Source organism: Notolepis coatsorum (genome assembly GCF_963971535.1).
Source record: "Notolepis coatsorum genome assembly, chromosome: 14".
NCBI classification, from domain to species: Eukaryota; Metazoa; Chordata; class Actinopteri; order Aulopiformes; family Paralepididae; genus Notolepis; species Notolepis coatsorum.
The window spans coordinates 53,473,318-53,501,180 of NC_140178.1; the positions used below are offsets into that span (position 1 = coordinate 53,473,318).

The 27,863-nt window shown below is 42.4% G+C and overlaps 1 protein-coding gene across 1 annotated transcript in view; it reads right to left on the reverse strand.

Annotated features, from left to right (window-relative positions):
- The window catches only part of rrn3 (RRN3 homolog, RNA polymerase I transcription factor), a 99,752-nt gene that overhangs the window by 42,119 nt on the left and 29,770 nt on the right, over positions 1 to 27,863 (reverse strand). Inside the window, exons 9-10 of the mRNA XM_084328892.1 lie at positions 8,976 to 9,071; positions 2,897 to 3,038 (exon numbers count right to left, since the gene is read on the reverse strand). Coding sequence (XP_084185018.1) covers positions 2,897 to 3,038; positions 8,976 to 9,071 — 238 coding nt within the window. The remainder of the gene's footprint in view (positions 1 to 2,896; positions 3,039 to 8,975; positions 9,072 to 27,863) is intronic.

The following is a 27,863-nucleotide window of genomic DNA, read 5'->3' on the forward strand; positions in this document are numbered from 1 at the left end:
TAATGCATGGGGGCTGCCTGTGGTGTAATGCATGGGGACTGCTTGTGGTTTAATGCATGGGGGCTGCTTGTGGTGTAATGCATGGGGCTGCTTGTGGTGTAATGCATGGGGGCTGCTTGTGGTGTAATGCATGGGGGCTGCCGAAGAGGCGCAGATTATAATAGATGATTCTGATTACATAAAAATGCATGCGCTGGAGTGAGTGCAAAGTTTTAAAACAGGAAGTCACCGGGTGCGCATTGGGAACTTTGGGATAAGAAAACTGAACAAGAAGTAGAATCCCAGGCACGCAAAAAAGAAATAAGTTAAAAAGCCACTTTTGTTTTACTTTGGATTCATTCAATATAATTATCAATAAAGGAATATCATCTGCACCTTTGTTTAAGATAATATATTCCTTTATTGATCCCATTGGGGAAATGCAGGCATCATAGCAGCATGGGGGAGGTACAGGTATGGGCATGGTAATACTAGAAGACATAAATATAGGTAATACAATTACCGTACTTTTCGGACTATAAGCCGCGGCTTTTTCCCCCATTTTTCGACCCTGCGGCTTATATAACGGTGCGGCTTATATGTGGACCAAACCCGAAAATATTGCTTTTTTTACTGCATTGAAATGTTATTTATCTGTTCCCTTATTTGCTAAACTTAATACAACTTGTAAATTAGTTAATTCTTGTTATTTGTCCGACAGTATTGTGACAATCCCCTCTGTGCACGAACCCTTACATATGGTAATTAAACATTAAAACACCTACGGCTTATAGTCCAGTGCGGCTTATAAATGTACACATCATTCAATTTAGCTGCTGCGGCTTATAGTCAGGTGCGGCTTATAGTGCGAAAAGTACGGTATAGTAAAGCCATGTAAACAAATATAATTAACTCTGAATATAATAATATGAGCAAGTAAACAGTGTAATCAAGGTGCAGATGAGGGTCTGTATGCCCCATCAGTTATATTATATGATAAGGAATATCTTATTTCCCTCTTGCCGATTGCTGGCGAGGTATAATATCCACCCTGAGAATGTGGAAGGTATATTATCAACCCTGAGAATGTGGAAGGTATGAATAGAATAGAAGAATAGAAATACGGTACTTTTATTATCCCGTGGGAAATTTGACACTGCAAATCGCTCAATATTTAAACATTTAGACAGGACAGGTCACGAATTAGAATAATAACACAAATCAAGTTGCCTAGGATAAGAGTAGAGTAAAATAGAATAAAAATGAAATAAAATATACAGTAAATAAATACAGTAGAAATATACTGAGCATGGGGGAAGGGGGAGTACAGGTAGTAAAAACAACACAGCAGTGTAAACAAATTGGTCAATATAATAATTAACTATCTAACTAACTGAAATATATATTCACAGTATTCACAGTGTCACATAAGGTGCAGTATGCATCAGGTCCTCCTTGGGTTCCTATTAGTCCTAGGTCAATGTCTGGCAGCCGTCGCTGCCCCCTGTTGTGGAGCCTGGAGGCCGCTAGTCGCCACTATTGAGCTGCCGCTCTGTGCTCAGTGATGCAGTGAGGCACAGTGATGCATTGTAAAGTCTGATGGCTGTTGGTATAATATCCACCCCGATAACGTGGAAGGTATATTATCTACCCTGAGAATGTGGAAGGTATATTATCTACCCTGAGAATGTGGAAGGTATATTATCTACTCTGAGAATGTGGAAGGTATATTATCTACCGTGAGAATGTGGAAGGTATATTATCTACCCTGAGAATGTGGAAGGTATATTATCCACCCTGAGAATGTGGAAGGTATATTATCTACCCTGAGAATGTGGAAGGTATATTATCCACCCTGAGAATGTGGAAGGTATATTATCCACCCTGAGAATGTGGAAGGTATATTATCTACCCTGAGAATGTGGAAGGTATATTATCTACCCTGAGAATGTGGAAGGTATATTATCTACCCTGAGAATGTGGAAGGTATATTATCCACCCTGAGAATGTGGAAGGTATATTATCTACCCTGAGAATGTGGAAGGTATATTATCCACCCTGAGAATGTGGAAGGTATATTATCCACCCTGAGAATGTGGAAGGTATATTATATACCCTGAGAATGTGGAAGGTATAATATCCAACCTGAGAATGTGGAAAGAGAACAATGAGGGGATAGCGCCCCTGCGCCGCGTATGCGTAAAACTGTTGTGCAGATCATCTTGCCTCCTTATAAACTTCAAACGTGAAAGGTGATAACAGAGAATGAATAACTGCCATGTGGGTTGTTTAGTGTGATGCACCTCCTTTTGCATTGTTGGAAAGCAAGTTGTCGTCAAAAAAAAAAAAAACTTTACATTGTAAATTGTAACAGAAACTGTGTGCGCTCTATTCTATTAATTGGCATGTGGATTTAGTGATGTAGGCGTAGGCCTACGTGTTTATTTTGCCTATTGAGTGGGGAAACGAAATCCAATCACAAGCGATCACTCAAGACATCCGTCTCTACTGTCGACACAATCTGGATACCTCAGGATACCAAGTACAGGTCTGAACAGGGACCATGTCTGTCTGTCTGTCTATGTAATATTAATATCTGCTTCTGTGTAGGGGTGGGAATCACCAGAGGCCACACGATATGATGTTATCACAATACTAGAGTCACAATATTGTAATGTCGTCATATTGCGATATATTGCAAATTTCAACTGCAAATTATGTCCCCAATGGAAAACTGTCATCATCTGCAATACAAATATATATACATACCGTTTTATCTAATAGAAAAACGTTTTCAGTCAAAAAATTATATAGATATAATATTGGCACGCAAAATATTGTGGTATATTTCTGTATAGATTTTTTCCCCCACCCCTACTTGTGTGTGTGTGCGTGTCTCCTCAATACTTGCTCTTACCGTTGACATAGCAGATGTCCTTGATGTATGCCAGCAGCACTGCCATCAGGGTGTCCAGTCTCTCTGCAACTGGGTGAGCCATGATCACATTGCCCTCTGCTGTCCTGGAGGACTGATCGACTGGCACATCCTCATCCTGATCCTGATCGCCAGGGAGGACAAAGGGAGTGAGGGTAGACTGAAGCAGGAAGAGGGGAACGAAAAATCCCCCTGTTAAAAAATCTAAAACAGATGGATGACCATTATTCTTATTTCTCAATCTAATACAGACTAATCCATCATTCTGCCCTCAGATTTATTACTTGTAGATATGATACCCACCACTGTGTCCTTTATGAAAAGGTTGGATGGCCTTCTCTGGTTGAAAGGTGTAACTATCATTGGTATTTGTTAATCTTTAAACCCCTTATTGGTAAACGTCCCTCTTACCTCACAACACTGTTGGAATGGAATCTTGGAACCTATTCTACACGTTCAAATGACTGGTTGGTTCTTAGGGTTCCTCCAGTTTGCTCTGAACTAGAAAAACAGCTTTTTCCTTTGATGTTTCCAACACGGGGAAAGCCCTCCAACTGACTCTGAAGGCTGAAGCTGAAGATTCTTCATTTTCCTTCTTTTGCAACATTTAAAAGTATGATCACCGACCACTGTGTGTCGACTTGTAACGGTCTTCACAGATTTTGATTGTTTATTCTTATTTGTTGTGCCATTATGTATGAATTTGCTGATAAACTGTCTTTGGTTTGTAAGCTTGTCGTCGCTGTAAATTACGGTAACTTCAGTATCTCACAAGTTAAAAAAGTTTGAAATTAAATGCTTGATTTCTCATGTTTTTTGTAGTGAACTAAACTAAACAGCTGTTAAATGCCCAGCATAAAACATGATTTATTAGCCGAGCTATTTGGTGTAGAGCTAGCACCCGCCAAGCTCTACACACCAGTAAAATCAATGCCTTTACACATAAGATAAGATGATCCTTTATTAATCCCCTCAAATCAGCATGGGGGGGGGATACAGAGCTTCACAGTCCAGATCTATATACACTATAGATACAATATCAAATACAAATACAATATAAAAGTACAAAATACAAAAAAGTACAATGAGTGCACGCGGATATGAGTTCTCACATCCCAAGTTATGACAACAACAATTTTGGGAGTTAAATTGTGGAATAGCCTTAGTGACGGGTTGAAGTTGTGTACTTCTCAGGGGAGATTTAAAAAGGCCTTAAAAGGATAAAATAATTCAGGAGTACAGTTTTGAGTAAAACAAACATTTATTTTTCTTTAAAAAAAGAAAAATTATATCTTGCAGCATATTTTAAGTTTTTCTTTCTTATATTAAAGTATATTTAGTTTTTAAGAATTGTAAAGGATAGGCAAAAATAAGCATGTGCTTCAGCCTATTCCTTTTTTCGGTCATTGAGTTTGGATTTTGTGTGTGAGCTTACTTTGAATATGTACATTTTAGATTTTTTTTTGTGAAAGTCCACACAAGTGTGTTTTTGATTGATCTGTAAACAAAGACCGAAAATAAACTATTCATCATCATCATCATCACAATAGTTCTGGCAGCAGGGTCTTTGGCTGCATCATGCTAGTGGGGCCTGACTGGGGACCGAGAGGATGCTTGCTCACGGTATAATCATATGTGTCTCGTCTTTATATCTTCTAGTGAGGAAATGGTTGCAAACCTTACATCATATCAAATGTTATGAGTTTCATAGGCAACTTGGATAGCACAAGGCCTATGAAAATCATAATGTTTGGTATGATGTACGGTTTGCAACCATTTCCTCAGTAGAACATAGGACACATGTGATTATACCATGAGCTCCCCATTTTGGAAAAGGACATGTATCATGGTTTTGAGGGCTAAAGCACTTGCCACGTTGTATTGAAGCCTGGTGATGAAATGGCCTGTACTAATCAGCATCATGTTTTATAAAAAAAGAAATTATATCCAATGGAACCCATTCATTTAAAGTTGTAATCTGCAAGATCCTCATTTCTGTTTATTTTGGTAACATCTATTGGCGATAAGCAGTTGCAAGCTGTTGCATTTTTACACTGTATCCATCTTGAAAATTCATGCTAACTACGGAGTTCTTCTATTCATTGAAAACAAACGGCTGTTGTTGCTGGTGACGTAAACACACATCACGTCCTGCCTGCCGGATGATGTTCTACCACTGTTTAGAACAGCTGAGAATAGAAAATGTAAAAACATAAATTAACTGGGTATAGTTATATCAATTTGCGACAATGTGTCAACATCTTTAGGGTGTAGTAGGATTTTAAGGCAGTGGACCAGATGTTTAGGAGAGCATAGCGTGTTCATATTGCTCTGTGTATTTCTATACTCTGGTGGTGTTTAGGAGAGCACAGCGTGTTCATATTGCTCTGTGTATTTCTATACTCTGGTGGTGTTTAAGAGAGCACAGCGTGTTCATATTGCTCTGTGTATTTCTATACTCTGGTAGTGCTTAAAAGGGGCAGTTTACCCAAAAACATATTTCCCCCCTTACCCAGAGTGCTATCTATCCATCCAGACAGTTTTGCTGTGATTCGCCTAGTTTTGGAAATATCTGCTGTGGAGATCCAATCCATCACTCCTGAATGGAGCTGAATGGAGCTGAATGGCACTCGGTTTGTGGTGCTCAAAGCACAATTTTATTTATGTTTTTAACTTTTTATCAAATTAAATAAAATTTTAATTAAAATACACACATTGGAAAAACTCAAAAGCAATGTCTCTTTCCAGAAATTATGACCCTGTTATTGCAGTTGCGTGGAGGAACTATTTTCCACCAAAGTACACCCCTGTCATTCAAAACGAGGCGAATCACACCAAGGATGGATATATGGTACTGGCCACTGAAACCGATGGGGTTCTAGACAGTACAAAAACTAACACCTGAAAGGGTTAACAAGGTCTTGTTCATATTTGTACAGCAGATCCAGGTCTAGACTCTAGTCTTTTGGACCACAGCGCCCTCTAGTGAGGGGTCGTGCTCCACCGGCTTCTAATGGAGAAAACACCACCAGAATGGAGTATAGATGGAATTGCTTGGAATGCTAGAAATTCTGTAAATATCCATGCCAACATAACTGAACCCGAAGACCATACAACCCCAGCTTGATATTTCTTGAACAGCCCATGAATCTGTAGTTGTAAAGTCAATCCAAATCACTTGGAATGTGAATGTGACATATAGAAAGTACTCAACCTCTACAGTCTTTAACCATGAATGAACACAACATTCAATGGTTCTTCGGCTGAGGTACTCAAGTGTTGATCGTCTTTTGTAGAAGAATATGTTTCCTGCTTTGATTTCGTTCAAACTTTAAAACAATGGGCCGTTTTAAAGGCATTCTCAGGGTTCCTAGTTACTTTACTATTAAATTCCAAAACGTTCTCACAACTTCACTGCACATTTTTCTGCAGTGTAATGAATGAACGACCCTGTGCCAGCGGTGGAGAGAGGGCTCGTTGAACTTATTATCATTCCTGTATAGGGGAAAAAACACTCTTTTGTTTGTATTTATTTAAACCAATCGCAATCATCCTGGGCGGTGCTAAGCCCAAGATGCAGCGACGGTGCTCTAGCGTTAGCGGAGAGCGGAATAGGAGGAGAATTCCGACAGAAGTAGTCGGCCAATGGCAGCTTATACCCACAGTCAATAGATATTTGGACATTGACAACATTTTCACAATTTTGGCTCTGTACACCACCACGATGGACTTGAAATCGAGATGTGCTTTAAGTGCAGACTTCCAGCTTTAATCTGAGGGTATTCACATCCAAATCACATGAACAGTGTAGGAATTACAACAGTTACAACATGCTTTGGATCATGAGCAGTTCCTTTCCTTCACCACACTCTTTTCCTCCCATCATTCTGGCACAAGATGATCTTGGTCTCATTTGTCCATAGGATGCTGTTCCAGAACTGTACAGGCTTTTAAAATGTTTGACAAACTCCAATCTGGTCTTCCTGTTTTTGAGGCTCGTCAACGGTTTACATCTTGTGGTCAACCCTCTGTATTCACTCTGGTGAAGTCTTCTCTTGATTGTTGACTTTGATACAGACTTTGTGTCAGACACTCCTGGAGTGTTCTTGATCTGGCCAACTGTTTGGCCACACCTAATGTTTTTGCCATCTCTCTGATGAGTTTGTTTTTCAGCCTAATGATGGCTTGCTTCACTGATAGTGACCGCTCTTTGGACCTCATATTGAGAGTCGTCAGCAACAGATTCCAAATGCAAATACTACACTTTAGCTCTCAAATTAGCTCTAGACCTTTTATCTGCTCCTTGTAAATGACACAATGAGGGAATACCACACACCTGGCCATGGAACAGCTGAGCAGCCAATTGTCCAATAACTTTTTTCCCCTTAAAAATGGGGAGGCACATATAAAAATGTTATGACTACATTTGGAGGTAAATACCCTCAAATTAAAGCAGTCTGCACTTAAGTTTCAGTGCCAGCCATAACGTTGATTAATGTCCTTGAGTGCCATCATCCACTTCAATGATAGTGTTAAAAACGCATAATCTATGTTTTAAATTATGGCTATGTGTCTAATCTGCCCGTCGCTTATCAATGACTTGTTTGCAGTCAACATTGTTGAAACGGATTTTTTTTTTTTTTTTTTTTTTTTTTTTTTTTTTTTTTTTTTTTAATCGGTTCATATCCTTTTTATAGCATTTCGAAAAGCAATAGTTTTCTCGAAAATTTCCAGAAAATAGAAAGATTCCCTCATAAACGGCATTTATTGGAATATTCTCGAATACACTAGACACGTTGTCATTTGTCGGCCTATTTATGAATCATTTTCAAATAAACACTAGATTATTAATAGTATATGTGTACTTATGCACGCTATAGAAGCGAGCTGAGAAATCTATTCTCTCATTTCCTCAACATCACACACACACACACACATACCGGTATACACATACGGGACACGCTGTTATCTCAGTGAATACAGCCGATTATCCTAAAACTGGTAACATAGACTCCTTACCTTAGATCAGATGTTCTCCAAAAGGATTATTCCAATTCCTGATCGCCATTCCAAATATCGATCGTGTTTATTGATTGATTATTGGCTGCTGTAAATATATATTCCATGCTGCTTTCCAACTCGCGATCACTTCCCTCATCATCAGATCCCTCGCCAGCATAATGGAGCCAGTTGGCTCCCCCCACACAGATCCACCAGTCTAATCGAATGGCCTGCAGTTACACAGGGATAGACGATAGGGGGCGGTATTTTCCCATCTGAGCTCCTAGAGGGGCTGCTGTACCAACGGGAGACTCATTGATGAAATATGAATTCAGATCGCTAATAAATTTTAAAAAAAACGACAATTCGCGTCGTTGGCACTCAACGGGAGCATGATAAGATGACATAACACGTCGCTGGCACTCAAAGTGTTAAAGCATATCTTGATTGTTTAATTTCAAATCCATTGTGGTGGTGTAGAGCCAGAATGATGAAAGTTTTGTTGATGTCCAAAAATGTATGGGCCCGACTATATATCCTGTGAGTCAAACTTGCCATGCTGTGGTCTGTCTGGCACACAGTGAGCGTCTCCATTGTATTTAGAACCTGGTCAAACCTGGCTGAACCGTGAGACAGCCACGGTTGTATCATCATGGTTTAGCTTGCGTGAATTTTGAAAGGTTGCCGGAAACCCGGGAAGTATGCAATGGAGACAAAAACTCAACCATACCATGCCATGCTAGACTACAGCTCGGCCCAGCCAGGCTGAACATAGCTAATGGAGACAAGGCAATAGAGAATCACACAATTATATACAAATCAAAATCAAATCACATTTATTTATAAGGCCCAACAACACACGTCAATGTCCCCATGGGCCGTACACGTCCTCCCCAAACAAGTCAAGAAGAAACATCACATCAAATCAAGAACAAAACAAGAACACCACAAGGTCGGAAAAAAACAAAAAGATTTAAATTTAAAATTTAAATAAAAGAAATGCAAAATAAATAAAAGCAACACTCCCAGACATAGTGTTCATACAGTGTTCAGTTCTTACCATGTCAAAGAGCCCCTCCTCCTCACATGGTTTCTCCCTCTGGTTCTGCAGTGCATTCTCCTCCTCTTCCTCAATCTCTCCCCGCGGTGCGCTCACCTGGACAACACACACAATTGTTCTTATTCAACCTTGTCTATATTTCCGTAATTTTTATTGCAGCGTGGTGCCGTCTATAACACATGTTTCCCCTCAGGGACAATAGTTTGATCTCATGGAACAAAAAGGGACTAATCCCTATCAACAAAATAGTCTCCGTTTTGATGCTCAGACACTCCACTGATCAAGACCACCTGCAAATAGAGCTGCCGCGGTTACCGCATTACGGGTATCGCTGTTACATCACGCCCACCGCAGAGTTAAGTTGAATACCGCATCACTGCTGTTTTTTTTATTAGAAGAATAAGAATAAGAATAAGAATAAGAATAAGAATAAGAATAAGAAGAAGAATAAGAAGAAGAAGAAGAAGAAGAAGAAGAAGAAGAAGAAGAAGAAGAAGAAGAAGAAGAAGAAGAAGAAGAAGAAGAAGAAGAAGAAGAAGAAGAAGAAGAAGAAGAAGAAGAAGAAGAAGAAGAAGAAGAAGAAGAAGAAGAAGAAGAAGAAGAAGAAGAAGAAGAAGAAGAAGAAGAAGAAGAAGAAGAAGAAGAAGAAGAAGAAGAAGAAGAAGAAGAAGAAGAAGAAGAAGAAGAAGAAGAAGAAGAAGAAGAAGAAAGGGTCGGGGGGGGGTAACCGCCGGGCGCTACCACCCCTGCCCACGACACCGAGTGAACGGCGCACGACCAAAGGGGAGACTTCGAATCCCCCCCGCCTCTCCCCGTGAGGGAGAGGGGAGTTGGGAACCGCGGCGGCGCGCGAGGTTGTTTGGATGTGCTAAGTTGTTTCCCTACCTATGTGTTCCATAAATGAACACATTTATATGACCAACATACCCATGTTGGTCACGGCAGGTGGAACATTCATTTATGGAACACATAGGTAGGGAAACAACTTAGCACAAAAGTCTGATGTTGGCTGTTACCACCAGGGTTAAGGTGAGGGGTTGGTTTATATGAGGCATCAAGTTTTTAGGGGGTCCCATTGGTACAGAGGCAATTTCGACACGCAGTATCTAACGTTTCAAAACATGTTTCGATGTGATTGTGGTAAAACCGGGGGAAATGCTATAAGTACAGCGCAAAAAGGACTATGCAGAATCAATTGAATAGTCAAATTAATGTATACATACTAGGGATGTGAAAATGTTGATAATAAAAGTAGTAATCGAAAATGTGTTCAAAATAGCCTATTGAAAACGTACCAAAAAAAGGAGCAGAGTGTGTGAGGGATGTGTGGTGGTGCTGAAAGGAAAGCAGAGTGGTGTGTGGTGGTGCTGAAAGGACAGCGCAGACATGGTGGTGTGTGGTGGTGCTGAAAGGACAGCGCAGACATGGTGGGTTGTGGTGGTGCTGAAAGGACAGCAGAGTGGTTTGTGGTGGTGCCCTCCCATAAAACGGAGTGTGATTGTTGTCTATATGTATCTTATGTATTTATGTATTTACCCTCTGTACAGCACTTTGGTTGACACGCGTCATGTGAAATGTGCTTTATAAATAAATTTGATTGATTGATTGATTGAAAGGACAGCAGAGTGGTTTGTGGTGGAGCTGAAAGGACAGCAGAGTGGTGTGTGGTGGTGCTGAAAGGACAGCACATACATGGTGGTTTGTGGTGGTGCTGAAAGGACAGCAGAGTGGTGTGTGGTGGTGCTGAAGGGACAGCAGAGTGGTGTGTGGTGGTGCTGAAGGGACAGCAGAGTGGTGTGTGGTGGTGCTGAAGGGACAGCAAATATGTGGTGGTGCTGAAGGGACAGCAGATTCATCAGAGTGGTGTGTGGTGGTGCTGAAGGGACAGCAGAGTGGTGTGTGGTGGTGCTGAAGGAACAGCAGAGTGGTGTGTGGTGGTGCTGAAGGGACAGCAGAGTGGTGTGTGGTGGTGCTGAAGGGACAGCAGAGTGGTGTGTGGTGGTGCTGAAGGGACAGCAAATATGTGGTGGTGTGTGGTGGTGCTGAAGGGACAGCAGATTCATCAGAGTGGTGTGTGGTGGTGCTGAAAGGATAGCAGAGGTGGTGGTGCTGAAAGGACAGCGCAGCCATGGTGGTGTGTGGTGGTGCTGAAAGGACAGCAGACATGTTGGTGTGTCGTGGTGCTGAAGGGACAGCATAGACATGGTGGTTTGTGGTGGTGCTGAAGGGACAGCACAGATATGGTAGTTTGTGGTGGTGCTGAAGGGACAGCACAGACATGGTGGTTTGTGGTGGTGCTGAAAGTACAGCACATACATGGTGGTTTGTGGTGGTGCTGAAAGGACAGTGCAGACACTGGCAGTGTGGAAAAAGCAAATCCATATTTGATATGGGGGAAAATAAATGGGCGTATCTGGGGAAATAAGCTTACATTAAGATACATTTACTTCACAGTGGTTCTCAAACTACGGGTTGCGACCCAAACTGGGGTCGCGGGTAGGTGACAGTGCATTTTTTTTTTTACTCCAATCAAGTTTTACACCCGGCAGCTGTGTGTATTTGCAATGTCTCGCCCCTTCATCAACGGAGGCCGACACACAGTATTCCAATACACATCCTGCGCATGTATAATCACGGGAGGGGGCCGGGGGTGTGATTTTTTGTGTTTAACCTGGACTCGCAATGGATAGGTTTGTTGTCAGAAGCGGTGCCGGTTGGTCGCGATGAAATGGGCTCTGCCCATAACCAGCTGCTATACCACACTGAAGTGAGGTGGCTATCTCGAGGCTTCGAGTATTAAATCGCCTTTTTTAACTCAGAAGAAGCGCAGATTTTCCTTGCAGAGAAAAACAACTGATATGGCAAAGAAATTTGCTGATAATGAGCTGGATTACGAAACTCCGTTAGTGACACTCGAGGTTAATTTTGGGGTAATTAGTCTTTCGTGTGACGAAAGTCAGGTTCACTGGACAACAGGCCCTCGCAAAGTTCTGGATATCAGTTCGGAACGAGTACCCAGTGTTGTGTAATGCTGCGCTGAGAAAACTTGTCCCCTTCTCATCAACATACCTCTGTGAGGCCGGATTTTCAGAGTAGCAGCGGATCTCCGCCAAAGCGCGCGTGAGCGCATTTTCTTTTCATGTTCTGGCAACATATTTTGGCTAATAATGCCTTGTTTTATAAATGTGTATACAGAAACAATTCCGTCGCTTTTGTTGATAATGTGAATAAATTTCATTGATAACAGTGCTGTAATTTCATTTTCTAATAAATATGCATGATCAAGTTCAGCCGGTATTGCACTTTGGCGACCTCAGACTCATTCCCTATGGTAACAACAGGCTCCCTGGGTGGATAATGAATAAAAAATATCGGAAAAAAAGGAAAAACGACCCAGAAACGACTTAAGTCATTTTTGGCACTCAACGGCATGGGCCCAGAAACGACTTAAGTGGTTTTTGGCACTGAAAATGTTAACAAGACGTTTTTTTTGTTCTTTTTATACTATAGAAGGTAAAGACTGATTGTGGTTAAACTGGTTAGTATTATTTCTGTTTTAGTATTACGCGGTTCTGGTAAGGCTCAGCCCCACAGGGTAAGCTTTGAATATGTTTTTTTAGAGGAGGAAAGACGAGTAGAGGTTTCTGCAGTCTCTCATTGGGGGAGGGGCCGGCAGAGGGGTTTTGGGATGTTTTGTGTTAGTCTTCTAGTTTTCTTTTGTGTTTTTTGTTCATGTCTTTAATGATGCATTGTTTTTACAGAGGGTTACTGTCAATTAAAGGGCTCTGTGCCTGGGTAATTATGTCTTGTTTTATACCACGGTATGGCTGTACCTAATCCTAATAAATTGCAGGGGGCAATTACAAAATGTACAACAGGAAACACCAAAGGGATTAATCCCCCAGTGAAACGCAGTAAAATATTTGCACACTTATCAAAGTTGCAAACAGATGTAGCTTTTTTTGACTGAAACACATTTGCTTAATAAGAATCATAATATGCTGAAGAGGGGGGGCTTCTCAGAGATTTTTTTATGCCAAATTCCATGGTACAGCCATTCTTATTCATAGAGATGTGCAGTTTACACAATCAAAGGTGATCTCGAGCAGTGATGGTCATTATATTATTGTTCAGGGACGCCTGTTTAATATACCGGTGGTACTGGCATGCGTCTACGCTCCCAACTGGGACAATGCTAAATAAATGTCTGATTTGTTTTTTCTCTGCTTCCAAACTTGAATAGCCATAATTTGGTTTTGGGGGGAGATCTAAATACCGTCCTATACCCCCTGCTGGACAGATCCAGAACAACACCTGGAATATTGAGTAAATCAGCAGAGACTATTAATGCTTTTCTACAGGCATATGGAGTGATTGACGCATGGAGACACAAACACCCGGGGTCCAGACAATATAGCTTCTTCTCAGCAGCACATCAGTCCTATAGCAGGATTGATTATCTTCTACTGGACAGGAGGCTCCTCCCATTCCTTAAGTCAAGTGATTGTGAGAGTATTGTTATCTCAGATCACAGCCCGGTTACAATGGCACTGGGCTTTCCCAATAATGAACCTCTGCAACAAATATGGCGGCTGAACTCACGCTTATTGTCGAATGAAGAGTTTATTGATTTTATCAACTTCCAAATAGATTTCTTCATGGAAACTAACTAACATCCAGACACGAGCCACTGTAACTTCTGGGAAGCGATGAAAGCATACTTGCGGGCCAGATAATAGCTTTTAATGCCGGTCTGAATAAGAGACGCTCAACACGCCTCAATGAACTGACTTCCCTATTAAAAAATATTGACCATAAACACTCAGCCTCACCATCCGCTGACCTCTACAAGGAGAGAATTAAAGACAGAATTTGACATCCTGTCCACTGGGGCAGTGGAGGAGCTCCATCTTAAATCTCACCAGGAGTTTTATGAACATGGGGAACAAGCCAGCAAATAGCTCTGTCACCAGTTAAGACAGTCTGCAGAGGCTGGATTTATTGCGGAGATCGACACATCAGATGGAATAGCCACAGATACAAAAAAACAACCAATTTAAGAAGTTCTATGAGGACCTTTACACCTCTGAGAAGAGTAAGGATATACAGATGGCTCAGTTTCTCTATGATCTTGAGTTGCAGACCTTAAAGGAAAACGCCAACATTTTGGGAAATTAGCTTATTTGCCATCTTCCCTGGAGTTAGACAAGAAGATACATACCTTTGTTGTGTCTGTGCGTGCAGTAGGCTTAGGGAACGCCCGCTCCGTTAGCTTAGCTTAGCTTCATCACTGGAAGTGGGTCAGACTTGTACCCTCAAGTTCCCTACAGTTCCCTACAGTCACGAAAGGATCCGAACCGATTGAAGTTTATGGATACCATGACTTAAACTCCTCTTACCTTGACGATTAAAAGCCTCCCCAATTTAGAAAACAGTATTCCCATGGCTGGTGTTGATATGCTGCTACTGTAGCTAACGAAAAACAACAACCGGACACTCAAGCAGATAACGAGGGTAATATCTTCCGGTCGGGGGGGTTTCAAAATAAAAGAGCGACGTCTATAGCAGCGGAAATACGTTTATTTTGTACATTATCTTTTTTTTTTATCAAATTTTTTATTATTATTCACATGAAACAAGACAACACATTAACCACAATCACAATACATAGAACTTCACAAGAAAATAACAAAAACAATAATAATAATACAGACTAACAATTATACAGACAAGATAAAAGAAAACAGAGTTCAACCTTCTAAATTTAATTCCAAGGGTTACTATCTAATAAATGGCCTTTCCCAGTGTTCAGCCCCGATTCCCGGCCGTGTGGCCCTATATTAATAAAACGTACATCTCCAATCCACCACAAGGAACATTTTTTGCGAACACGAGCCGAAAACAGAGCAATGAACTTTCATGAAAAAACAAAAACCTGTAGAGGTGTTCCATAGACTCACAGAGACCGTGTAAAAGTGGCCAGACAGTGAAGAAATAGTTAAATAGCTGCCCCCCCATAATATCCCCAGCTAAACTCAAGATGACAAGACAAAAAACAAGACAGACAAAAACACTTCCTCCTCCCCCTCCCAAGAGACCGCCGGACTCACCCGAACACGCACCTCAACCCCGCTCAGCCGCACATTGCGGTCTTTACCTTCTCAGCTGCTGCGAACCACAGGTCAATTCCAGCCTGCCCCACCCCAATCACCCGGGCTGTGGATATCTCAAGATAAATCACATCCAATAGAGTTAGGGACCAGTTAATCATTGTAAGCTTCTCAGGCTCCTTCCATCTCATTGCTATTAGCTTCTTCGCTGCTGTGACGCCCGCTAGGACAACCCTTTTCAGTTGTACGGACGCGGGTAGTGTCGTTATATCGTTCAGGAGTAGCGTAACAGCTGTGAATGGGATAGTTAAGCCACACAGATCTGAAAGTTTGTCCGTTATTGACCTCCAGAAGCGGGCCACTGGTGGGCAATCCCAATACATATGCATATAAGTGCCAGTGGCCTTTTGAGAGCACAAAGTGCACCGAGAGTCGGTTATCAGTCCCATAGCATATAGCTTCCTAGGTGTAAGATAGGTCCTATGAATATAATTAAAATTAATTTGCTGGTGATTGGGGTTGCGGGAAGATAATGCCACATTTGCCCAAACCTCATCCCAGTCAAACTCGGGGTCCAACTCCGGGATATCCACACGCCAGATTGTATCCAATGATAAATTTGTATACGTGGATTGAATTAAGAGCGTATAAAAGTCGGAGACAAACCCTCTGGATGTCGTCCTGTCCACTATGAGCCTGAGGAAGGGGTGTGGGTGTAAGGCTTGAGCCCACGGTACGCCATGCGCCCTCAGTGCTGACCTTAGTTGAAGGTAAAGAAAGAAGGACTCGCCGGGAAGATCATAAAATTCTCTTAAGTCCTGAAACGCACGGAGGCCGTTCTTATCATAAATATCCTCCAGAGTATGCACTCCCCTCCTTTGCCATTGAGGAATATTAACCGGCTTGTGTCCAACAAGTAATTGCTGGTTATTAAAAATTGGAGAGTCCAGGTGCCAAGGGCATTTAACCCCACACGACCTCTGTACATTACGCCACGTTTGGATCACGTGAGTTATGATCGGTCCATACCTCAGCCGGCATTTCGAAATAGAGACAGTGGAGTACACTACATCCTGCAATCTTAGCGGAGATACCGCCGCCGCTTCTAAGGAGCGCCACGATACAGCCTCTACAGGGTCTAGCCAGCTCATCAGAGGTCTCAGTGAAAAGGACCAGAAATAAAGTTTAAAATCAGGGATTGCGAGGCCCCCATCTTGTTTTCTACGTTGAGTAGTAGCCCTTTTGATTCTCGGGCGTTTGTTATTCCAGACAAACTTAGATACCATCGATTGTACCTTGCGCCAGTGGTCTATTGGAGGGGGCAGGGGGAGCATTGAGCTAATAAAATTTATCCTAGACAGGATGTTCATTTTGATTATGGAAGCCCGGGCCTGTAAGGAGTTAGGAAGGGACGACCACCTGTCTAGATCCTGGCGTATTTTATCATAAGTACCCGTGAAGTTGTACTTAGTAGTTTGGTTCAGCGTGGGGAATATCTCTATGCCCAAGTATTTAAAATGTTCTACTATGGGGATATCAGCTGGTAGTCGTACCGCCTTGGCCAGTTCATTAAGAGGTAGGCAGGCTGACTTGTTCCAGTTAATCTTAAAACCTGACAATTTACCAAAGTCGTCGATTATCCTCAATAATTTTGTGGCCGACCGGGAGGGGTCGTCCATGAAAATCAGCAGGTCATCCGCATAGAGAGCAATTTTGTGTGGAGTATTGTTGACCATTATGGGGACGATGTCCTCCGATTGCCTAATAAATTGGGCCAAAGGTTCGAGGGAAAGCGCGAACAGTCCCGGGCTCAGAGGGCAACCCTGTCTAGAAGATCTGGAGACTGGAAAGAGTGTGGAACAGTTTTTGCCTGTCAGTATCATCGCAGACGGCGAGGCATACAGGACTTTAATCATATGAATAAAACTCTTTCCAAGACCCATGACCTCAAGTACCTTCCACAGGTATGACCACTCAAGTCTGTCAAACGCCTTCATGGCATCCAAAGACAGAACTGTGGATGGAGTTGTATTGTCTTTACTGTTATCGATTACATGCAACAGCCTCCTAAGATTATCTGCAGCCAGACGCCCCGGGATAAAACCAGTTTGATCGCAGTGTACCAATACAGACATACATTTCTGCAGGCGACGGGCCAGCACCTTGGCAAACACCTTTAAATCGCCCCCGAGAAGACTCAAGGGTCTATAGCTACCACAATCATTGGGATCTTTGTCCTTCTTGAGAAGTAAAGAAATCAACGCCATATTGACATCTCTTGAGAACTCCCCTTGTTCGATAGCGTAATTGATCATATCGAGCATCAATGGACCCAGTTGGTCCCAGAAAGCTAAATACACTTCGGGTGGAATACCATCCCAGCCTGGTGCCTTACCCCTCTGCATTTCAACAATCGTCTCCCTCAATTCTACGAGAGTAATCGGTCTACCCAGTTCCTTGGCCTCTTCCTCAGAAATGTGGGGCATCTTGAGCCCGCCAATGAACGATTCAAATTTAGAGTCATCAAGATTACCCTCTGAGCTATATAACTGTGAGTAAAACTCTTTAAAAGTGTCATTGATCTTTTTCGAATCAGTAGTGACTGCACCCTGGCTCGTCCTAATCGAGGGGATATCCGAGAAATGATCATTTGAGCGTATTTTCATTGCCAATAGATGGCTAGGTCTGGAGCCGTGAAAGTAGTAATTTTGTCTTGTCCTATGTATCAAGAACTCAGACTGTTGTTTAAGTATGGAGTTTATTTCTTTTTTGACTATCTTACGTTGTGTGTTTAGTCGTTCATTATAGTTAGTTTGCAAGGATGCGTATAGGTCCGCATATAATGATTCCAGTCCTTCTAGCTTTTTTGACCGGGATTTTCGCAAAAATGGAGGCAAATAGTGTGACATGACCCCTGACAAATCCTTTCAATGCGTTCCACAGGACCCTAGGGTCTTCTACTGTGCCAACGTTGATCTGCAAAAATTCAGCTAGTTTACTCCTGAACTCAGAACAGAAGTCATCGTTCTTTAGCAAGGTCGAATTAAAACGCCATCTGGGAGCTCTTGCGGAGAGCCTGCCAAAGGTTGCCGTAAGGAAAATCCCCTTGTGGTCTGAGAGAGCCAAGGGAACCAATGAGACATCGAAACTATCAAACATATTAGGGGACGCGAATGCATAGTCAATTCGAGAGAAGCTTTTGTGTCTGGCTGACAGGTGAGAGTAATCTTTGAGGGTGGGGTTGCATAAGCGCCAGAGGTCTGTGAGCCCCGTGTCTTTGGCCCACATCCTGAGGGCCTTAGAGGCCCGTTTTTGATCGCTCGTTTCAGAGGGCCCGGACCTATCCATCTCCGCATCCCAGCACGCATTAAAATCGCCACCCACAATGAGAGCGTATCCATTAAGTTCCAACATATTCTTCGTGATTGTATTATAGAACGCTGAATCAAATGTGTTAGGAGCATACAATGCTATTATAGCCATCTTCCTATGCAAGAATTCAACTTTTGCTATAGTAATCCTTCCCTCCGTGTCCGACCATACATCCAAGATTTTGATATCAAGGTTACGTCTTGTAACTATGACTACTCCTTTCGTCTTATCATCGGCTGAGGATGAGGAGATAACGTGATATTGCCGATTTGCCAGTCTTGACACGTCACCTACCATTAAATGCGTCTCACTAAGGAGAGCAAGGTCAATATTTCTCCTCTTCAATAGCCAAAGGACACTGGCACGCTTGTGTGGGGCGTTAAGCCCTCCTGCGTTCCAAAATATTCAATTTAGCCATGGTCGAGCTTGTATAAATGCATAGAGAACATACCAGTGCAGCCAGGCTGAGTACAGAGGTGCTGATCCCGGCGGGCCCGGACGGTCAATCCCAGGAGTTCAGAGGAGGAACACTTACACACATATAAGACAACAGTACATAGAACACATAAAAATACCACCCCAGCTACAACCCCCCCTCCTTCTACTCTAAACCCTAACCCACCCGTCCTACTATAAGGCCCCCTATACCCACTCTCCAATCCCCACCCTATGCCCCATCCACTGAGGATGGTCATCTTCCTATCACTTCCCACTAGAGACATGGATCAATAAGACGCTCCCCACTCCAACCCCCCTCTAGATAAACCCCTGAGTAAACCCCCACTAGTCCAATAAACACAAATAATAATAAAAATAAAATTCAATAAAGATATCGGTCGAAACCCACCTGAGCCCTGGCCCCAACATGAGACAACCATAATGGTAAAAATAGCCATTATTAAATAATAACTCCACATCAACCTGCAACCATCTATTTCCGAATCTGCGCTTCAACGTCGCATTGTTATAGCCCAAAAAGGTATAGGAAAATTCAAAACAAAATTAATTAAAGCATCCCAGCCGATAGTCTAAGGCAGGGTCGGGTCACAGGTTAATTGTGCAAAATTGTGTGAACAATGTCAATTAAACAATGACAAAAAAAAGGAGGAAGGGAAAAAAAAGGGTTATGGTCAAAGTGCACCCCTTTAGCTGTCCCTCTGATCAGGCACAACGGCTGAAATGACATAACCTATGTAAGAATAGAATTAAACACATTCATTAATTAATCAATCCGGGGATGGTAATAGGCAACACCTGACACCACCTGTTATCATACATTGTTTCAATAAAGATATCGGTCGGAGCAGTTAGTCCAAGGTAGGATCGAATCACAGTTAAATTGCTCATTCAAATGCCATTAAAACAGCGACAATAATTATTATATAATTACTCAGCATCAACCCTGTAACCATCTACCTTGGAGTCTGCATATTAATGTCGCAACGTTATAGCATAAGTGGATCACGGAAAATTCAAAACACATTTAAGGCAGATTAGCAGTTAGTCCAAGGTAGAATCGGATCACATTTAAATCGCGCATACGGATGACATAAAAACAGCGACAGTAAGAAAGAAAAAAGGGAAAGGAAAAGAGGGTAATGGCTATAGTGCAAGCCATATAACCTTATAGCCATGAAGTGCAAGCCATACCCGACCCAACCTGTTATCATATATTGTATATGCATATTCAACCGACCTTGGCTTCTACTATGGATCCCAAAGTTCAACAACCTGGATATAAAAATAAAAGCATACCAGAAGTTAGTTAGGGATTCGATCACTCTTGAATTGTGCAAACCAATGTCCCTTTGAACAGCAACAGCAACCAAAATACGTAACCATTAACGGGTCTCGAATGTCTCAGCGCAGACTATAGACGAAGCCCGCTGGACAGCCCGAGGCTAGCGCATAAGCTAGTGATGAATCCGGATAGCACGTTAGCCTATTATGTACATTGTTCAGCTAGCTCGTTAGCTTCCAAAGAGGCGATACACAAGTACGACCATGAGGTCAGCTTTAGCAAGTAACAGAAGTCATTGGGAAGCCCCGCTAGTTGGATGGGCATTGGCAGTTAGCATGTCTGGGCATGACAGCAAGTATTTGTGAATAGTCGGCCTAATCAATGTATATAGGCCCAAACCGCCAAGTCACTCACCCGCCATATATATCAAGCAACAGACTCGGGTAACTCCGCGAGATATTCCTTCGCTCTAGCCAACGACCAAAACAAACGCTGACCACCGACCTTCTCCAACACAGACAACCTCGCGGGAGCGAATAACGTGGGCCTCAGGCCTAGTTTCCATAGCTTAGTCAGGACCACCTTGTATTCGCCTCTCTGTGCTTGAACCTCCGGTGTAAAGTCCTCGAAAATGGCCACTCTGTGATCGCCAAGCCTCAGACTACCCCTTCTGGCACGAGCCGACCGCATGATGAGTTCTCTCTGCTGGAGTCTGTTCAGCTTGACTATGATAGGCCTCGGCTCTTTGTTCACGCCGGGAGAAAACCTGCCCGCTCTGTAGGCCGATTCACAGACAGGGGGAGAAGGGAGGACGTCCGTCCCTAGTATTTTCTGCAGCAGTTCGGACACGGTCTCAGAGAGACGGCCTTCACCGCTGGTCTCCGGTACTCCAACAATCCTGACGTTGTGGCGTCTATCCCGGGACTGCATCTCCTCCATTGCCGACTGTAGTTTGTTGACTTCAGCCTGCCTAGCCAGCAGGGCGGATTCGAGACCCGCCATCTTCTCGCACTGTGATGATACCTCCGTCGTTAGCATGGCTAGTTCGTTAGCATTAGCAGAGGAGACAGCGTGCATCGTCTCCATCTTGTCTGTCAGCGGTGCTACCGCCAGCCGTATTTCTTCTGATATCTCACGACGGAGGCTGACACAAAAATCCGTCAACACTTTCTTCTGTGCTTCAGCGATGCGTGTCTCAGAGTCTGCGTGTAGCTTGGTCATGACCAAGAGCACAGCTTCGCTTAATTCCCCGACAACGGGCGACGGTGCGGGCAGGCCCGGCGGTGATAGCTTGCTGGTTGTGGCGCATGGTTTCATGGCTCTGGTTTCCACCCCCGTCGTCATCGTAGAAAGTCGAAAAAAGTCGATGAATGTATACTAAACACGACGACCTAGCAAACAGATAAAAAACAAATAAAAATAAAATAAAGACTAATGGGGAGAAACGTATATTCAGCACGGTAGAAGGGAGCTCATGTGAAACACGTCTACTCCATGATCGCTCAGCTCCGCCCCCTATTTTGTACATTATCTAACTTTAACACGAACCTAAACTAACGTTACAACTAACCTAAAGTTAGTTTAGGTTCGTGTTAACGTTAGATAATGTACAAAATAAACGTATTTCCGCTGCTATAGACGTCGCTCTTTTATTTTGAAACCCCCCCGACCGGAAGATATTACCCTCGTTATCTGCTTGAGTGTCTGGTTGTTTTTTTCGTTAGCTACAGTAGCAGCATATCAACACCAGCCATGGGAATACTGTTTTCTAAATTGGGGAGGCTTTTAATCGTCAAGGTAAGAGGAGTTTAAGTCATGGTATCCATAAACTTCAATCGGTTCGGATCCTTTCGTGACTGTAGGGAACTGTAGGGAACTTGAGGGTACAAGTCTGACCCACTTCCAGTGATGAAGCTAAGCTAAGCTAACGGAGCGGGCATTCCCTAAGCCTACTGCACGCACAGAGACAACAAAGTATCTTCTTGTCTAACTCCAGGGAAGATGGCAAATAAGCTAATTTCCCAAAATGTTGGCGTTTTCCTTTAAGTGACCAGGATAGGTCTGAAAATGGCTGAAATTGATCAAGCTATCAGGAAGATGAAGGGTGGCAAAGCCCCAGGACCTGACGGCTTCCCAATAGATTTATTTAAAAAAGAAATACATTCGCTCTCAAACTAATTCCTATTTTAAAAGATGTATATGCAGAGGCATTGGAACGGGAGTCACTCCCACCCACAATGACTCAGTCCTTCTTAAAGGGGAGATGAAGCATAGCGATATAAACAGTCATAGCATCAAATTAGTATTTAGATAAACCACAGAAAAAAATCATGTTATAAAAATAAGGTGTTTCTAAGAAAAAACTATTTGTTATGTCCATTTATATAGCATAAATCAAAATGGGCGCCGCCATTTTGTTGCTGACGTCACAGAGATGGTTTCGCCCGGAGGCGGAGCCTCCCACCTCAGAGAATTGCATGCTGCAGCAATATTATTAGGCTCCTCAAATATCGTTATTCATAAAAACACATTTATGTAATATTTTACAGCATTGAGTAACCCCAACAGGGGGATGCTGCATATGCATGCTCTGTCATATTTGAGATGGCGAGACCTGCAGTTGGCACCTGAGATGGCGAGACCTGCAGTTGGCACTGTGTGAGGCCACGACATTTGAGCAAATTAATAATACTGCATGTTCTGTGAAGGTCCAGATTAATAATTAGAATGAGTTCAACAGAAAGGTATAGATTAGGCTATCACCTAAAGTCTGTTGGTTTATACGAGTTCAGCCTCAACCAAACTCAGTCTAAAAGGTCTGTCTCCGTTATACCCCTGCCGGTCGCCGTCGGCAGATCAATGCGGGAGTAGTTATATCCCTCCCTCAGGGTTCGAAATTAACGGGGGCTCGGGGCAAAATGCCCTTGAAAATGGACAAAATGCCCCCGAATATCAGTTAAGGGGGGCAGAAAATGCCCCCGACAGTTTACTAATTATATATATAATTATATATATGATCTACAGTGCGAGCATTTCCCTTGTATTTGGCCCTAATAATATGTGTGTGTGCGCCACCCGGAAAAATCATTTACTCGAGACGAGTGACGATTACAAAACAGCTCCGCTGTTATAATAGTCCCACATTACACAAGGCGCATAAACGTCCAATCACAGTAGCGCCCGAAAACAAAGTCACGGTACCGGCTTAGGCAAGTTATACATTCAGAATCAGACAACGCAAAAAAATCAGCCAGCCATGAAGCCCATTCATTTTTATTTTGAGCAAAAGATAGACGAGGAGAAAGAGAGGAATCCGGCTGACATGGCTTTTGAAGTGATATTCGCACGTGTTTTTGCGGGTCCAGTCCCCACGGTATGTTGACAGAATTCGCAAAACACCTTATCGACTGAAGCATAAAAGTCATTAGGATACTGCTCTGCTCTGAATTTAGGGCTTAGTGGGGAATTTCTTCCGACGTTAACGTTAACGACGCACCGAAGCAGCTAGACCATTTCTCCGTGTTGTGTGTAACACGCAGCGGTCCCCGCCTCCTCCCTCCTTGCAACAAACGTTCCACCCAAAAACGGAATTTCTATTTCATAATGAATTAAATAATTGTATAAAGAATTTTCAATGTTCTGTCATCTAATAATATATTCCATTACCTTTCCTATCTGTATCAAAGTCAAAATGTTGGTATCATAACAACACTACAACATACAAAAGCAGCTTGACAACCGATATCCTTTGCGTTTGATTGATTGAAAACTTTATTAACAGATTGCAGAATGGGTACAATACAGTACAGCTCAATACACACAAGTTAAGGGGATGCAGACCAGAGAAAGACTTTCGTCTTGTTTACATCAGGGTCCCCCATTTTCAATTCATAGTGTGCACACGCACAGTATAATAATGCATGAGATAAATAGTTAATAAACTCTGTTACTTGAACAATTTTCACTGTGCTCCTAAATTTCTTTGTGTGCTCCTAAATTTTTATTTAGATTTTATTTATTAACATTTTATTTAGGAGCACATGTGCTCCTTGGGAAAAAGGTTAGCGTAGAGCCCTATATATGGAGACATTAACATTACATTATCAAACATAGGGACGAAGACTGTAAAAAAAAGTGTCAACAATGTTTTATAATCCTTATGTTAATTTTCATCATAAAAATTCAGTGCCCCCGAAATACAAAAAAAAGCCCCCGAAAAGCAATTAAGGGGGGCAAAAAAAGCCCTTGAAAAAGAATGTTAATTTCTAACCCTGCCCTCCCTCCTCTCCCTTGGCAACACCACAACACCAACGTTACACAGCGCTGTAGCAAACACCTCTCTCTCCTCACTTTTATTCTCCAACTAACAGTTATCTTTGTCTCCGTTCCAATGCGCGCTGTAAGCAGCGGCGATACAAGGAGCATATACGGGCGAACAATAAAACAATAAAACACTATCAGGTCAACAGTAAATATATATCTTACAAATAAAACAATATATATATAGAGAGAAAATAATAATAGGGCTCGACGACCGCGTTACACTCTCCCAGGTCGCACGTATTTTTCAGACATTGCCCTGTACCCGAGCTCTACCACCAGGCAGTGTATTTGCACATTGATAGCCTTCTGAAAGAAGACGTTTCTTCAATTAGCTTTACCAGTGATATTTGGAGCTCTGATGTCAGCCCCATGTCAATGCTGAGTTTGACAGCTCAGTGGATTGAAGCAGACTTCCAACTCCGTAAAGCGCTCCTGCATTCCCAAGAGTTCTCCGGCTCCCATACTACTGCAGCGCTGGCATGGCAACAGCATTCGAGAATATGTTCCAGACGTGGCATATTCCAAAAGAAAATATTCATGTCATACTCCGAGATAATGCCCGAAACGTGGTCAAATGCATGAAAGTTGGGATGTATGGCCCACGCGCTTCAGCTGGCTGCCAATGTTCCGAGACATATTTATATATTTGTATAATTGTTAGGCTATTTGAATCCACCATTTAGGGCTGGTGTATTCAAATAGCCTAACAAATAAAATGTAATATGTCTCGGAACATTGGCCCGCAGATGCACCACTGCAAACCAAAGAAATGTGAACTCAAGAAGCCAAAACGAAGTTTAGCCTGTTTTTTTAGGCTATAGCCTAAAAAAAGTTGCCTTTTACCACCGGTTAGCCTATATTTTACGCGGTGTTTATCCTATTAAATAGGCTAATTATTTTTTTATTCGTTTTAACTTTCAGCCTGTTAATAAATGTGTCGTTAATTCAGTATTTAACTTCTTGAATTCATATTTATTTAGGCTATGCTAATTAAAAAAACAAATGTTATGGACATCTAATTTAATTATCTGCTTATTTATTAATGCTTCAATTCATTCAGAAATGTTGCAGCAAACAATCCATATGTGCATTTGTTTACATAATGATAACGTACATAAATAACATTATTGAGGGAGGAAAAAAAGGAAACTGATACCTACTTCAGCCTGTTAGTCAAGTTGAACTATCGCTCTGACTCAGACTGTGGGTGTGGGGGGGGGGGATGTCTCACAGATAATACAATAGTATAATTATATAATATATTTTTTTTCTGTAGGTAACGTTACATTTGGTTGACAATTTACTGACTGACTTTCACGACACTCCATATTTACGTAGCTATCTAACCATCACTGTAAACCGGGACCCAGCCCAAACCATCACCGTGACGTCACCATCCAGCTAAATCTAAAATGGCACCGCCCATGGCAAAAACGGGGAAATTACATTTGAGTTTTCAGACAAATAAGCACGATTTCACATTTGATTATAGGACCATGTCTTACCCAAGGTACACAACAAACAAACTAGGCTCATATTGTTTAACGCTTCATCTCCCCTTTAAAAAAGGAAAAGACCCTCTGAAGTGTGAATCGTATCGGCCAATCAGCTTGCTCTGCTGCGACTATAAGATTTTAACCAAAGTTTTAGCCAGTAGAATGGAGTCAGTTATTCATACAGTGGTACACCCGGACCAAACACGCTTTAAGACTCAGCTTTGTGGTAACATACGTAGGTTGTTCAATATCATATACTCTCCTGAAGTTCCGCCCACGGCAGAGGCTTTGTTATCTCTCGATGCACAGAAAACATTTGATCGCATTGAATATGAATATCTTTTCACAACTTTAGAGAGGTTTGGGTTCAGGCCCACTTTCCGTGCTTGGATTAGGGTCTTGTATATTTCACCACAGGCCTCGGTCGGAACCAATAAGACTATTTCCAAATACTTTCAGAAAGGGAGGGGCACTAGACAGGGTTGCGGATTGAGTCCCCTATTGTTCGATCTCGCCATTGAACCACTGGCGGTCGCTCTGATGAGCGATGCGGGCCTCGCTGGTATTGCTAGGGGCGGCCAAACACATACACTATCACTTTATGCGGATGACCTGATCCTGTACCTGTCCGATCCCCATGTTTCCATCCCGAAAGCACTGGATATTATCTAAAATGTTGGCAAGTTCTCAGGATACAAAATTAACCTCTCTAAGAGCTTGTTGTTTCCGGCTAATGATTTAGCTCGAAGGATGTCGTTCGGGGTGAAGATCTGAAGACACTGAAGATCATTTCTGAGTCTTTCACATACCTGGGAGTGACTGACACGCAAATATAGTGACTTATTTAAGCTAAACCTTAAACCAGCCCTGGATACGGCTAAACAAGATCTTGCTCGCTGGTCAACACTTCCCCTATCACTAGCTGGCTAGATTAACTCAATCAAGATGACAATTATGCCCAGGTTCCTATTTTTGTTTCAAACGGTGCCCGTTTTTAATCCCCCAGTTTAAAAAAAAATTGACAAATTCATCTCAACCTTTATTTGGAATAAGACCACCCTGCGTATTAGAAGGGCATTCTTGGAAAGACCGAAAGAGGATGGAGGATTAGCACTCCCAAATGTTTTACAATATTATTGGGCAGCAAACATCCATAAACTGACATATTGGATGGCTGCATCACATGGGGAGGGGGAATGGTGTGGGTTGACATGGAACAACACTCCGCTCACCCGGTATCACTATCCTCATTAATTTGCGCTCGACTGTCACTCAGTAAAAAGCGCCTCACAAATAACCCCATGGTGATTGCCTCACTCCGTATATGGGCACAGTTTAGGACTCACTTTAAATATAAACAAGCTTCACACAGTCTCCCAATTGTATCTAATGCACTTTTTACACTCTCACTCATGGATGCAGCATTCTAGACGTGGTCCAGAAAGGGGCTAAAGCGGGTGAAGGTCCTGTTTAAAGAAGGGCTGTTTGTCCTTTTAACAGTTGGTAGGCGGGTATGACATTTCCCGCTAAGATTTTGTAAGATATTTACAGGTGCTGGGTTTTGTTAAGAAATATTTAGCTTCTTTTCCTGTACTTCAACCGGATAGGTGGCTTGATAAGAGAACCAAAACAGAAGGGGATAGTGAGTTCACTATACAGTGATATCCAAGAGATGGCATCCACATCACTGAACGGTATTAGGGAGTCATGGGGTAATGATATGAGACTTGAAAATCCCTGACGATTCTTGGCAATTGGCAATTAAAAGAATACACTCATCATCTTGTCTGCATCAGACATGGACTACTCCAATTCAAGGTATTTCATAGACTACACCTCTAAGAGC